Here is a 15,725-nt window from a genome sequence, read left to right as displayed (position 1 = left end):
TTGGACACATTCCTGTGGTTGTTTGCCATTCTCCTTCTTGGATATTTCTCAATTTCTGGTCTAGTCTATACCTCAAAGACTTCCATCCAAGGGCTAACCGGACCTGACCCTGCTGAGGCAACTTAGGCAAACTTGGATTGACTCTGAGGTCACTGGATGCAGGATGTTCCTAATGGCTCACATGATCTGGTTTTAAAAATTGAATCCAGATTACTGTTGTCAAATTTGCTCCACACCCACACCCACACCTACACCCACACCCACACCCACACCCACACTACTGTTCAGTATTCAGTAGCAAAATAATACCAGAAAAAAAGAATGGAGTGAAGAAGAAGTGGGAAAAGGCATGCAAGGAATGTATTGGTAAAGAGAAATAAGATCCTTTCCCAATGTCACCACATTCCCAAGATTCAGAAAACTGTAAACCTGAGAGTTAGAAACTTTTCTGTTTCTTGAATGAAGGCTCAGAGAAAGCTTTTTTCATTAGTTTGGTTCAACAAATAGTTGACTTTATTGATCTTCTGAAGTTAAAACAGGATTGAATCTGATGAATATTTGGAAAAAAGACCATCATTATACATACATAATTTAGACTAGGATGTTAAAAAAAGCAATGACAAACTATTTCTGTATTACTGCCCACAAAACTACGTGGACATCTCCTTAATGCAACCAAGAGTTATATTTGAATTGGAAGGTGAACTTACCTTTACATATATTAGCAAAAGCAATAGCACTTAGACTTATATACCGCTTCATAGTGCTTCACAGTCCTTTCTAAGTGCTTTACAGAGTCAGCATATTGCTCCAACAATCTGGGGCTTCATTTTACCAACTTCGGAAGGATGGAAGGCTGAGTCAACCTTGAGCCTGGTGAGACCCAAACTGCCAAACTGCTGGCAGCCGGTGATCAGCAGAAGTAGAATACAGTTCTGCATTCTAACCATTGCGCCACCGCGGCTCTTGGTAATCCCAACTTTTTTTTTTTATCTTCCGATTTTCTCTTCCTTTTTAAAGACTCTATTTTTTAGCTGGCTTTGGCAAAGTATTGTTTCTATTTGTACTAACTTAGACTTCTTTAACTATGACTTCTTATTTAAACAATCATAGTTTGCATATATATTAAAGAAAAGAACCAACAAATTCTGCCCGAAAAATATGCTTCCCTTCCACAGAGTGTTTTATCATTCTTTTTATGTGAGATTCATTTCTCACTTCTTGGATTAGAATAGAATAGAATACCTTTATTGTCATTGCATTCTACAAATACAATGAAATCTGAAAGCTACTCCAGCACAGTGTCCCAAACACCACATCACAATCACACTACAGAGTATTTAAAAATTAAAATAATAATTAAAAGCCTAGTCTAAAACCTATCTAAAACATTTAATAAGTTAAATAGTTTAAAAATGCCACTATATACATAGGGCTAAATCACATATGCATTGCTTGATTCAAGACAATTATTGCCTTGGAAAAGAAACTGTTTCTCAGTCTATTAGTCCTCATTTTAAGACACCTATAAAGCCTCCCTGAGGGTAACTGTTCAAAATATGAATGTCCAGGATGAGAATGGTCCGTGGAGATTTTTAGTACTCTTTTTAGTGCTCATTAAACTATGATCTTTCTTGCACTTGGTGCATGTGCATGCACACACACACATTAAATCTTTTTGTTTTAATCTTTTGAGGATGGGTAGTCAGATCAACGTTATAAATTATTGTGTGTGCAGTTTGCTCTGCATCAGCAAATGAGGATGAGGGGTTTGTACAAAGAATAACGTATATGGGTTTTCAGAACCCTGAGGTATGAAACAGGCAGATTAAAGTTAAAAAGGGACATATCATTTCTATGATTGATTTAGGGGTTGTTGTTTTTTTTTGCTTCAGAACCATGTTTACATTTGAAAATGGGACATATATTTTCTAACAAATATTTTCTAAACAAAGTTTGCTGCAGAGTAGCTTTCTTTAGCCTTCCACTTTCCAGATGCATTCCTGTTGGGATTACTGTTGTCAGAATTTTTAGCCAGCTCACGATTCTGGCTGAGAATCCTGAGAATTTTAATCCAACCCTTCTGGTGGGAGAAAGTTGTGATTTTGGGGTTTTCTTATAATCTTTGCTGCAGGAAAAAGAATTTACATGCATGCCATTGCCAATTGAACTCATTAGATATTTAAATATAAGAGACTTCTTAAGTGTGTGTTGATTCATATTACAGCTTCACAAAAAATGGTAATCAGAAGGAACTGATATGGCTCTTCAGGTATCACTAGATGGTTGAGAGGTTTGTCTTCAATTGAATAACATTAAAGAATAGGCAGTATTTTATGTACTGTGAGAAGGTTTCAATTTAATACTGTATTAATACAAGAAGATAAGCATTATATGCTGGAATTCTGGAATTTGTGGTTGCAATACCTCCGACTTGCGCCAGTTTGCTAAAGGCTGCTGTAATATCAGTCAAGCTTGCAGCTTTCTTTTCCCTCCTAATCCATCCCTACTGATTTCCTAATCCAGATGCCTTCCTGAATTTAAGCTTCTTTCCTTTTCTAAATCCCTTTGGGGTGCTTGTCCCTATGAATGGGCCACTTAGCACAGCCTGCTGGTCCAGCCCTTCCCTGGTGTTTAAGTAATTTAGCCACTGGCTCTCAGAAATTTAAGTAATGTCATTTCATTTAATTGCTGCATTGCAACAGAAAGCAGATCAGATACAACTTCCCCCATCTTGGCAGGGATTTCACAGAAATCTTCATCTTTTCTACTGAACGTAAGGTCATTACAAAAAATAAAATTTTAAAATCTCTTACGTGCAAGAACAGCTTGCAAGTGGAATCAATGGGATGAGATGGCCGCAAAGGCTCTCTTCCAAAGTTATGAGTCCAATGGTTGATAAACAAGGATGGTTCTCCTTTAAATTAGCAGTAGAGAACTCTCTAGCAGCAAAGTAAAAAACCTCATGTCAGAGGCTTTGTGATAATGGCCATATCATTAAGACTATCAGGGGTGAGCTTAGTTGTATGTGGCTGTGTAAATATATCCATAATTTTTCTTGGCTGCAATATGGAAGTGGTTTGACACTGCCTCCTTCTAGGGCAGCGGTGTCAAACTCACATCGTCATGCATATCGGGACTTTTTCTCCCTTTGTTAAACCAGACCTGGGCGTGAGGAGCCCATGATGCATCCAGCCCATGTCAGCCCTGTTCTAGGATGTTTCTCCAATATAGCAATCTATCCTAAAGCCTCAGGCTTCCTTGATAGTCTCCTATCTAAACACTATTACGACTAATCTAGTTAGCCTTTTTTGAAATCAGGCAAGGTCAGGTAGGCTCATGGGGGCAGTTGTTAAAAATACTTTTGAGAGCCAGGAGGCTCTAGTTTTGCAGCCTGTTTGTTTTCTTTCTTTGTCTGCAATATGGAAGAACAGCCTTAATAGCATGGCAGTTTAATTGTTTTGTAGGAGCCTAGCAATCTGCACTAAATTAATAAAGAACAAGTTAGGAGTGGAAATGAGACATGTTACGGAAAATTAGTTGCTGGCACAGCTTTCAAAGTTTAGTACAACAAATACAGCATGCCTGTATAAAGTGCATTTTTTGTCTTGTTTGTGGCTCAGTGGCTAATGCAAACTTAGCCAATGTGGTTAGTTTATGGTTCAGGGTATCAAGGGATTCTAAACAGTTGAACCATTTCACTAAACCATAGTTCATTTAAGTGTGATTTAGCATGTTGCGGGGAAAACAGCCATGTGATTGAGATCATTTGAAAACTTCTGCACCAGAGATTACAGTGTCACCTGCTGCTGCTGTGAGGCAGGAAAAGGGATTTGGAGTGAACAGGCACAAATATTGAGATCTTGGCATTTTACCATGCCTAGTCAACAGATTAGACGATTGTGCTTTTCCAAAGTCATGGCCCTCAGTCAGCTGGGTCTTGCCGGATTGTATAATCCATGTGTTAATACTTACACTGAATGTTATTACCTCAGCAGAGTGGGAGAAGTTATGTGTCTCCATTAGCTGCAGGTTTATTTCTTAGTGGTACCCAGATCTGTTGCCGCAAAAACTGAAAAGTGCTATTTCTGGACAGGATCCAGCCGCGGAGTCCATGGCTGATCCCAGAAATCTTCTTGCCACTTGGTGCTTGAATTGCACAGCTGTGTCTGCTTTATTTGGACACTGATGCCAATGTCACACAGCTTGTCTATCGTTCAAGTGGATCTGCATACAGTACTTAGAAGCCAAGGGTCCTGTGAATTTCATTGCAAATTGGCTTATCTCCTTGCAGTTTAGCTTGCTTTCCCAAACCTATGCTGAAAGTTGGGATTATTGTCTGTACCTCTCAGTGGGCAACTTTGAGATCAAAGCCCTGTGCAGGAATTGTCTGGCAGTTTTGGGGGGAACTGGGGTTTTGGGTGGAAATAAAAGTAGAAAATCTGTACATGAAACCAATGGGAAGCTGAACATTAATCTTGACACCTGCTCAGCTAGGGAGAGATCTGTGGGTGGGTTGAAATTGCATTTACTATCTGGAATGCAAGCCAAGGGTTTGCTTGATTTACTACTGTGTGTGCCAGAGAGTCAGAAAGGAGTTAACTGGAATGTAGCTCTCAGGATGCTGTTAAAGTCTGCAATTTGGTTTTTCCTGTGCTGCTTGCCGATCGTAAACTTCCTGTTCTGATAATGGGAAATATGTGGTGTCAGATGTGCAAGGTTAGATGAAGAAAAAACATTTGTAGGTATTCTCTCCCTCTCTCTCTCTTTCTCCCTCCCTCCCTCTCCCCCTCCATTTCCCTCCCCCTCTTACACCTCACAGGGGGGGGGGGCTTGCCAGTTACACTCCTTACATCATACTACTGCATCTAATCTTCCTATGCAGGTTCTGGTTCTGAGTGTCTGCGCCACAGTCATACCAAGGTCCTTGATTCTACATGGCCTTGAACAGGGTCAGGGCACTGCTTAAGAAGCATGATGAAATTCAAGGATGGAGGATACAGAAGAAAGCCTGTAAAGCAGGGCAGTCAAACTCATGGCTTGGATGCATCACACGCTGGCCATGACCACGCCTGGTTTAGTGAAGGGGAAAAAGTTGAGATATGTTATGTGATGCTGCCGTGTCGACACCTCTGCTGTAGAGGTTCTGTCCCTGTGATCGCATGCACACATTCTTCTCATAGAGTCAGTTGGAGTTAGCACTTGTGCCAATGAGGCTGTTGATCTTTGATCAAACACTGCTGCTATTAGGGGTCTCTCTCCAGGGATGAATCCCCCCCCCACCAGCTAAAGAAATAAAATATTCATACATACATACATACATACATACATACATACATACATACAAACACACACACACACACACATATATGTGTATGTATGTATGTATGTACACAAATTGTCTTCATTTAGTATCCTATTATGATTTATGTTGATTGCTTATTTAGCATCCTATGACTATCATCACTAAATGTAGTATTTTATGATTTAGGATGATTGTATTTTATGATTATGATCTATCGCTTGCTTGTATATACACTGAGAGCTGATGCACCGAAGACAAATTCCTTGTGTGTCCAATCACACTTGGCCAATAACTAGCATGTTTTGTGTTCTGTTTTTTGGAACCTTCCCTTTTATGTCTAGAGGACTATATTGTAACTTTCTATATACCAGCCAGATCAGGCTAATAAAAATTAATATTTCCTTCTTGCGAACAACCTTTTCTTTCCTCCCCTAGCACCCATCCTAGGCAGATGGTGTGGTTGTTGTATTCCACTGAGATGTTTGTCGCATAATCCTCATGGAGTAGGGGAGTTGCTGTAGGTTATTTTTTTCCCCAGTTGGGAGATCTGACTGTTTGATGCCTGCAGGATGGTTTTCTCTGGTACCCTGACAGAGCTACAGAATCAAGCCTGGGGGTGTTGGTAGCAGGAGTGGCAGCTTTCCTGTCTTGCTGTAGATCTTTGTGTCAGGTCAAGCTTGTATGTAGAATGAGAATTTTTTCACTTGTGCTCCTTACCTGCTGATTTAAAAAGCACTTCCAGAATGCAAGGTATATTTAAAACGAGACCACACTGATTTGTTATTACTGTTTCTATTTTATATCATCCAACTGTTGAGTGAGACAGATGGAAGACCCTATTTTCCCCCCCTTTGGAGCTGTATTTTAGAACATAGGTCTCCAACCTTGGCCACTTTAAGCTAGGTTTAAGCAAAGCTGGCTGGGAAATTCTGGGAGTTGAAGTCTTCCAGGCTTAAAGTAGCCAAGGTTGGAAACCGCTGTTTTAGAAGATGGAGATTTAGGGGTCTGCTGAGGCAAAAGCTGGAGCCTTCCCCCAAATCTCTTTCAACATTACCTCCGTATTTTGGTCTTTGTTCTTTCAAAACCTGCTGCTGCTTCTTCTTGTTTTAGCTTTCTTGTATGGTAATTAAGATTGTTTAAAAAGATGCTTTGGGGGCCTTGGGACTTTTGCTAAGCCCAGCTGCTTTGCAGCCACAAGGGGGTTATTTTTGTTAGGATTGCATTACTATGGGAAGGAAAGGTTAATCCTCCTCTGCCTCTGTCTCAGAGGGGAATCACTTCACACAGCTGTTGTTGTTATTGTTATTATTTTAAAAGCACCCATTGTTGCCCTGTTCCTCATGAGACCTTAACACGCCTAAATGCCACACAGGAACAGGCAGACTGGATCTGGCACTTGGGTCTTTAGTCACCCCCTTCCACCCTCCCCGCAGCATAAAATAGCTGGTCTGCTTACACGCAAAGAGACAGATCTGATGTGAGGGCAAATGCCTGACTGTAACTGTGTGGAATTCTTGCCCTGTGTAACACAATCGCCTACATTTTTCTGCTCCCCAGACTCACATTGCTGGCAGCTGACAACAAAACAGGTGTGTGTGTGTTGGGGGGGGGGAATATGGAACAATGTGACCTCAAAATTCAAGCTATGCTGGCTTGGATGTTGTGGAGGTGGGGTTCAAATGATTGTTGTTGAAGTGTGGCCTAAAGTTGGCCAAGTGAGGTTTAATGGTAGAGAAGTAGAAAGGTTTCTGCTAATTAAAAATAAAATAAAAAAGTGGGATTCAAGACAAGCCAAATAAGAAATGTGCTCAGTTCATTCTTATCTCGCATTGTCTAAATTAGAATCCTAAGAGAACAAAACCATATCAAAACACATTCCTTTTTGGTTTAAATAAAAGCTTTACAATAAGTCAGCAGTGGCACTGGAATGAAAAGCTTCAAACAGCCAATATCTTTGAGGCCCAGAATCATTAATGAAAGCAAGCAGACTTGGAGAAAGTCATTTAGACCAGCTGCCTACATGCACAAAGTGAGGTACTTTTCCAGGTTTCCTAGCACGTGAGTGAATTCCACTCTGCTTGTGGCAGCCTTTGGTATATAACCTATAAAAGCCCCAGGATCTTACCCAATTTCCTTTGCCTCCCAGTGATTGACTGTCATCTGGACTGCAAGCGTCAGGCATTGTTCCCTTGCAATTACAGATCTCATCCTTTATATATGGAGAGAGCCAGAGGAAATGTATGTATGTGCTGATGTGCATTACAACAGGCCTACTCTCTGCTTCTTCCAATACTGCCATAAACTGTGTTTCACAAGGGCTTTATTATATTAAGAGCTACTTTGATTTTTTTTTAAATCTGAACCCTTCTGAAAGGTGTGCATGGGTTTAAGTTGTGATTAAGGGGCTGCCTATCCCATCATGAAACTCTTCGGCTGTTAAGCCCTTCGAGAGAGGTCTTTGAAAAGATGACCCACGTTAAAAGGATCAGAGGTTTTTTTTTGGTGATAACCTTAATTTATGTTATATTTTTTAACATTCTGGGTTTTTTTTCTTTTTAATTTTGTTATCCACCTCCAGGATTTGCCCAAAACTAAGATAGAGAACCAATAAATACATAAAGTTGGCTTTTGTAGCCTTCCTATTCTGCAGAGATTGTTTACTCTTTTTTTTACTTTGTGCTGCAGAGGAGACCCAGTCCTATTTTTTGTACTGCAATAGGCAACAAGGTACTTAACAAAGCCTCTCCTGATTACCATGGTGCATAAATATACACCCTCAGGAGAAAACAGTTTTGAGATACACCAGCCTTAAACTTGTTTAAATGGCACCTTGAATAGGGAGTGGAGAGGCAATGCAGCTGATGCAGTATTTCCCCCCTCTTTTTCTTTAATGGTGAAAAGCCTAGGTTTTCACCTGCAATCTAGTTGCTGAAATGTATATCCATTCCAATTTCTAGCTTCTCTTTTGGGGCAGCTTTGCTAGGTGTTTGAAAAGCTTACTTGTTTCAATGGGAAAGAATGAAAAATCTGTGCATGTGAATATGGGCACTTGTAGTGGCCAATTGTGTAGTCAATGTAGAATTCTTTGTGCCCACAATTACCTGCCTCTGTGTGGGTTGAGTGGTGGTGTACAAAAGTGTGGCATGTGCACAAGGAATTCTTAAAGAACAAGCTGCTTTGAAAACTTAGGCTCTTCTCTGTTTTGCAACACAGTATGACAAATTCCTGGTGCTGCTCTGTAGCTTGAAAAACTAGGTAAGAAATACAATTGTTAGTAGGGAAGATTTCTGGAAAAAGCCTCTAGAAAGTTTCTGAGAAGTCACTGGAACGCCGAAAGTCATAGTGATCAGTTCTGGATGAAGAGCTTCTCTTGGCTCTCTTTAATTGTTTGGAAATGGGATCTAATGTGTTTTGAGGATGTCATTTGGTAGTTCCTTGTACCCTTAAGAGCGTAGTGGAAAAAAGGAAGAACTTTGACTTAGAGTATTGGAGTTCTTGCAGCAAGTCTCTGTCATTGTAGGCTGGAGAGGGATGTGCTCCATTTCTAACTGTTCCAGGGTGACAAATGATTCTGATCATTTTTACTGTAGATGTCTATAAATCTCCAGCTTCTGTTAAATGAGCTCCTCCTCCGCTGGAGGCAATCCTTCTCTCTAGCAATTTATGTAAATAAAAGAACAGGAGTGAAGTGAGCTAGAGCAGGGATCCCCAACCTTTTCGACGCCGCTGCCCGGTTCCGACATCAGCTGGGCGCCGCGCCCGGTGCAGCGTCAACTGGGCGCCGCCATCTTTATGACGAAAAGGCGCTTCCGTGACGTCACCGAAGCGCTGTTTCGTCATAAAAGATGGCGGCGCATGCTTCTGGTGAGCTTTTGGGTAGAAATGGCTTTCTACCCGGAAAAGCTCACGAGCGTGGCGCCGCCATCTTTTATGACGAAACAGCGCTTCCGGTGAGCTCTACCGGAAAAGCTCACCAGAAGCGCTTTTTACCAAAAAAGATGGCGGCGCCCAGCAACCAGCGGCCCGGTAAGGCTTGTTCCATGCCGGTACCGGTCCGCGGACCGGCGGTTGGGGACCCCTGAGCTAGAGAGTGGAACATAGATTTTAGAAGTTCTCTTTGTAAGTCTTAAGTACAAATTCCTCCCTTATGACTGAATCCTTGTTACCTTGTCTTATTTTAACCATTCTCAATTGGAAGGCCCTACTTTTGAAAGGATGCCCTGCTTGCTATATGGTCCTCTGGGTATGGTGTGCAACAGTAGGATTGCTTTTGAAAGGAGAAACTAATAATGGGGAAGGCAAGGGGCTCTTATTGAGTGTCTCTAGACTTTTCTTCTCCAAATGGGACCTTTTATGTAGTTTGGTTGTTTTACTGAAGAATTTACTTCTACAAGGTGCTAAGTTAGAAAAGCTGACCTAGTTCTATGGCTTCTTCCTTTGCTATTAATCCCAGGATATCAGTCTCAATAGTTAAATAACCACCAACAGTTTTAAAAGCTACAGTAAGAATCCAAACAAAATATATGTTTCTGTTTCTGTGTGACTTTAGAGAATCATGGAGTTGCAGATACACACATATGCACACTTTTAGTTTTATATACACATTATTTATCTGTTTCACTTTGCTAGAGGCAGCTCATAATCTTTGTAAAAAATGAAATAAAACCCAAATGAAACTTCCTCTCAAAACTAGGTATACTCTGTATGGATTGTGATACCCATATCAGACTTAGCCATACTTTTCCTTGTGTTGGGAAACTTGGTAATGTGTGGTGTGCTACATTTTTTGGGGGAAGCTATTTCACATAGGGGAAAACTCGAATTGGAATGGAATAGTTCAAGATTCATGGAATAAGCCCTACATCAGAGCTGGAAGTGAAACCTCTTAAAACAGCCAAACTCTCTCTTTGCAGATTGTCACAGCTCGTTTCTCTCTTTGTGATGTTTTTGCTTCCTATCTTTATAAAAAGTAAAATCTCATTAATGGCTAACCACTCAACACATTGAAGTCCAATTAGGTAAATGGTGAAATGGTGTGAACATTTCCCCTAGTTGCATGTGAACTTTCTGGTAATGGGCAAGAGAAGGGGAAAAAAAACTGAAAACCATCTCCCCCACCCCCAAGTTTCTCTTTATAGAAGCAGATTCTCTATGGGAGAGGGCTCTTGGGCTTTTTCTCTGGGATCAGCAATTCCTTGGGATGAAGCTGAATGCCTGAGAGATTAGCCGAGGGCTTTTCTGTGTACATGTCAGTGTTGCTACTGAAATGGGTTGATTGCTATTTTGACAAGCTGGCTTTCCTTTATAGTCAAAACAAAGCAAGGTTGAGCCCAGATCCTACTTTAGCTTTGCATTCTCAGTCTATGAATGGCCAGTCATTCAGCATCTGTGGCCCATCCAGCATCAACTCTATTGATATTGTCAAGAGGGAATGTGGTCTAATGGATAGTTGGAGAACAGATGTTTGAAGGTCCCATGGTGCTGGGAATCTGACCAATTTTTAACACGCTTCTGTTTAAAAAGGACATTAAATTTTACTAACGCTCATCTGAACATATGAAATTACTAATACTAATCCAAATGTGGAAGTGGAAGTCCTGAATTATGTGACAAAGCTTTCCACTGAAAAATCAGGTGCATCCGTGTAGATTCAGGCAAGATCATAGAAATCATGATTCAGTAAGTAAACTGTTAGAACATCCCTTTGTGTGAGATGCCCAAGTCTCAGATCATAAATATGCATCTAAGAGATTATGCTTTTCACCCTCAAACTCTTTGTTGTGGCCTTGAGAGCCTGTTCAAAAAGTTAATGTTACAAAGGCTTGATGATGCAGTGCCAAATGTTGATGGAACACAATAGATTAAGCTGTTGTGCTTCTACCTATCCTTTTGCAAAGATCCCCTTGTCTTTTCCCAATGTAGTACTCCACAGTGGAGAAACCCCCATAACCTTCCACTGCTTTTCCAAGTGTGCTTTTCTTACTCTTGCAGTGTCAGAGAGTTCCTTCTCTCCTAAACCCTCTTGATTCCCTTTTTTAACAATCCTAATTGTGGATGCCTAGCACAGCAATCGCTTCAGTTTCAGAGGGTAGAATGAACACTTGGGTCTATTCTTCACCCCACGTCTTCAGGCACACACAGAGAACAGTAGCTAAAGGAAAAGGACTCTTCAACTTACACTAGGAAGTGGAGGAGGAGGGAATTCCAATTTTGGGTTAGGAAGAATCAAGCTTTGGATAATTAAACTGATTTTTTTAAAAAACAAACTTATATAGCCGTTCAAATCATACATCGTGATTCCGGGCAGCATAGAGCATTAAATTACGATTATGCTAGCTACAGTACATGGTTCAAAATTGATGCTTTATTAATTGTTTTCTTCAGGATTACTTTTACAAAACCTAGCATGTAGCACTTTGCAGGAGAATATTTAAAAAACTGAGTATTCTGGTATGTGCCTTTTACAAGTATTTAAGGGCATGTTTTGACCTATCTTGGAAGGAAGGGCAAGCGTACTTCCTACTTTTGTGAAGAGCAAAAACAAAAAACAAACAAACAAAAAACAAAGCTATGCTCTTGAGTGTTTGGAATTGCAGTTCAGGGAATGAGTAATGTGGCTTCCTCCACCCCTTCACCCTTCATTCTGCCTAAAGACTAGTTCTGTGGTTTTGAGGTATGTGCTAAATCTAGGATAAGCCCAAGGCTGCCTTTTGTTATAAGAATGAGAATCATTTGCCTGGGAGATGGGAAAATCGTGAAGATCTTAAAAAGCAATCTACTCTGCTTGCCAGACATGGTTGAGTAGAAGGAACACTGGCACTTCCACATAATGGTTAAATTTTGAAAAAGGAACTGAGCACAAGCAAGCAAACATTGATGATATATAACAGAATAACAGAGTTGGAAGGGACTTTGGAGGTCTTCTAGTTCAAACCCCTGCTCAAACAGGAGACCCTATACCATACCATTTCAGACAAATGGCTGTCCAATCTCTTCTTAATAATTTCCAGTGATGGAGTACCTGCAGCTTCTAGAGGAAAGCAGGTCCTCTGGTTAATTGGATATCTTCAAGAGTATTTTAATACATGCAGACTAATATGACTTTTGTCATATTAAGGGATGTACTTTGTGATTTCCTAAATGTTTTTTTTTTTAAATTTACTATAAAATGTCACAAATCTTTATGTAAATAAGGCTCTTGGTCAATTAGGTTGCTCCCTCCAAACATCTCTTTAAGGCTCATGCAAGAATCTTTGAGCATGCATGTAGAGAAAAATGGATTAATAAAGCCCATGGTCAGGTGCTTTATGAAGCTAACACATCATCTTCCCATGCCTGCATGTGTGAAAGATTGATGGTGGCGGGAAGCAAAGTAATGAATAACGGCACATTTGCTCATGGAGATGTGGTGTGTGTGTGTGTGTGTGTGTGTGTGTGTGTGTGTGTGTGTGTGTGTGTACAAATTCAGATATATATTCCTTAAAACCAGGAAGGAACAGGAAGAATACTGATTCCTAAAAGATTTTATAATTATTTATTTCTTCATGGTCACACCACTTCATGCAAAATTTGTAAGAACAATGTGGAAATTGAGTTTTTTCAAGCAACCATGTGCCTTATTCTATTTCTTAACCCATGACATAAAGCTATTTATTTTATTTTTCTTGAACGACAATCTGGCTTTTCAGTTAAATGTAATTAAGGATTTATGGACTTGTTTCAGTTATTGCATCATACAAATATGCATGGAAATTTTCCAGTATTCTTTTGTGAGAAATCAATGTTGTTGCCTTTATCCGTTTTCAAACCATGAGAAAACATAACTGACATTGATATCATAGTAATGCAATGCAGTGGAGTTTAATATAAACAGCAAACATTCAGAACAACGATACAGATGCACAGAACAGGTTAGAAATGGGCTAAAACAAGTTAAGAATAGATCTAATCCCAGTTTTTTTTTAAGTTTAAAAAGAAAAAAAGAAATTCCAGACCTTCATTTTATGTCTCTTGTTTTTTCTTAATTCAAAAGATGTAAAATTAGTCCCTTGGTAACAGGATTCCAAATTTAACACTGAGGTTTTTGCTGCTATTGGGAAAACGAAAGAACATTAAGCAAGTCCTCAGAACAATTTAGCTGCTTCTTTCTATAGTGAATTTACAAAACAGTCATGGGAACTTTAATGAGAAGAATGCAGAATGATGAACAAATACTATGCAATGCTTCTCTGAGACAGCTGAATATTTCAGCTATCTGAACCACCTCCATTCCCGAGATGTTTGTAATTGAGATTTTATTGTGCTGTTGTATTTTGAGTGGCACAACTGTTCGTCTAACCATGCTTGTTTTTGCATTTTTTCCTAGGGCCATGTAGAATGCCAGCATCCATAATGTCCTGAATCTGGAAACAAGTGGAAAAAAAGAAGTTCATCCACAGGAATTCACTCTCTCCCGCCCTCCAGTTTTTGGTTTGGTTCTTGTTTATTTCATAGTTAGATTAATGCATTGCTGGATGTGACTCTTCCACCATGTGGCTTCTGAGGCTAAAGCACCATTTGTCAATTAATATTTGGACCCTGCTGCTTCTGGGTAGTTCTTGGTTGCCATTGGCAAAAAGCACTACCAAATCTTCCTCCCCTTTTATGACTTTCCAAGTCACAGACTGGAGTTTGACACACTTGGTGGTCCACAACAAAACTGGGGAAGTATATGTGGGTGCTGTCAACCGGATCTATAAGCTTGCAAACAATCTGACTGAAATGCGCACACATGTGACGGGTCCAGTAGATGACAATGAGAAGTGTTACCCACCACCTAGTGTGCAGTCTTGCCCACATGGGCTAGTCAGTACCAACAATGTCAATAAATTGCTGCTGGTGGATTACTCTGGGAATCGTCTGATAGCCTGCGGCAGTGCTTCGCAAGGTATCTGCCAGTTCCTACGCTTGGATGATCTCTTCAAGTTGGGTGAGCCACACCACCGCAAGGAACACTACCTTTCTAGTGTCAATGAGTCAGGAACAATGTCTGGTGTTATAATTGAAGTGCAGAATGGACAAAACAAGCTTTTCATTGGAACTCCCATTGATGGAAAGTCTGAGTATTTCCCTACTCTGTCCAGCCGTAAACTGATGGACAGTGAAGAGAATGCAGAGATGTTTGGCTTTGTTTATCAAGATGAATTTGTCTCCTCTCAGCTCAAAATTCCATCAGATACACTCTCCAAGTTTCCCACATTTGATATCTATTATATCTATAGTTTCAGTAGTGAGCAGTTTGTCTATTACCTAACACTGCAGCTGGACACCCAACTTACCTCACCAGACTCTACAGGAGAGCAGTTTTTCACCTCAAAAGTTGTCCGGCTATGCGTGGATGACCCCAAGTTCTACTCCTATGTGGAATTTCCCATTGGTTGTATTCGAGATGGCATTGAGTATCGCTTAATTCAGGACGCTTACCTCAGTAAGCCTGGAAGGGCCTTGGCCAAGCAACTGGGCATTTCAGAGCAGGAGGACATTCTCTTCACAATCTTTTCTCAGGGGCAGAAGAATAGAGTCAAACCACCAAAAGAATCTGTCCTCTGTCTTTTCACATTGAAGAAGATCAAAGACAAGATCAAGGAACGTATCCAGTCTTGCTACCGTGGAGAAGGGAAGCTTTCTCTGCCCTGGCTTTTGAATAAAGAATTAGGCTGCATAAATTCAGTAAGTTCTGTTTTTTTCCCTCCTCTCTTTCTCCTGTGCTCTCCCCTGGTTATAAAAACCCTTAGGATTCCGAATTGTTATTATACTTGATTCTCAGCCTGTCTCCTACCTAGAGATATAAGGGATGGTTCATTTTAACCATCTTGGGGTAAGTAATTATTTAATTAATATTGTTTGTGGAGATTGGGCTTATTAATGATACCAAGTGCCTGTGAATTGGATTGGAATTTTCTGGATTTTGTAGATAGGGTTATGTGTTGTTTTTTTCTTCCCACATTTGTGTTAGGCTTAGGTATTTCTTATTCAAGTTGGGAAGAGCTATGCAGTTCTTGCTTTGGATTATTTCTGAAGCTTTCAAAAATGGCCTTACAGGCCAAAAGTGATTTCCCAATCCATTATTTAAAGTACGACCATGTTGAGGTAGCTGATTAAAGTTTTTAGGTTTGTTTATATAGAAAGGAAAAGGCAGATATTAGGAATAAATATCAGATACTAAATATTCTTACAGTAAAAAGGCATTTAAAATGACTCTTCCTATTATTCAGATAAATCTATAAATCTAGTCAAGGATCTATATTAATTTTGATGCATATTTAAGAGTTTCTTTTTATGTTTTTATGTATTTTTTTTCAGAAGCATAGATGGAAAAGCAGCATTTAAGCAACTTCCCAGTTTGGGCATTTTCTACTTTTATAAAGATTACTTCCCAAAA

At 40.0% G+C, this 15,725-nt stretch overlaps 1 protein-coding gene across 7 annotated transcripts in view; it reads left to right on the top strand.

Moving 5' to 3' along the window:
- The window catches only part of PLXNA1 (plexin A1), a 403,477-nt gene that overhangs the window by 39,801 nt on the left and 347,951 nt on the right, over window positions 1–15,725 (top strand). For all 7 annotated transcript variants that reach the window (XM_087954683.1, XM_087954678.1, XM_026678138.2 and 4 more), the window contains exon 2: window positions 13,671–15,013. In XM_087954683.1, coding sequence (XP_087810809.1) covers window positions 13,835–15,013 — 1,179 coding nt within the window. In that variant the 5' untranslated portion in view covers window positions 13,671–13,834. The remainder of the gene's footprint in view (window positions 1–13,670; window positions 15,014–15,725) is intronic.

The sequence above is a fragment of the Notechis scutatus genome, chromosome 2, assembly GCF_049901735.1.
Source record: "Notechis scutatus isolate UNSWTSFEM ecotype Mainland chromosome 2, rNotScu1.2, whole genome shotgun sequence".
In the NCBI taxonomy this organism is placed as follows: Eukaryota; Metazoa; Chordata; class Lepidosauria; order Squamata; family Elapidae; genus Notechis; species Notechis scutatus.
The sequence above is the reverse complement of the archived record's forward strand: the minus strand, read 5'-3'. Positions and strand labels throughout refer to the sequence as shown.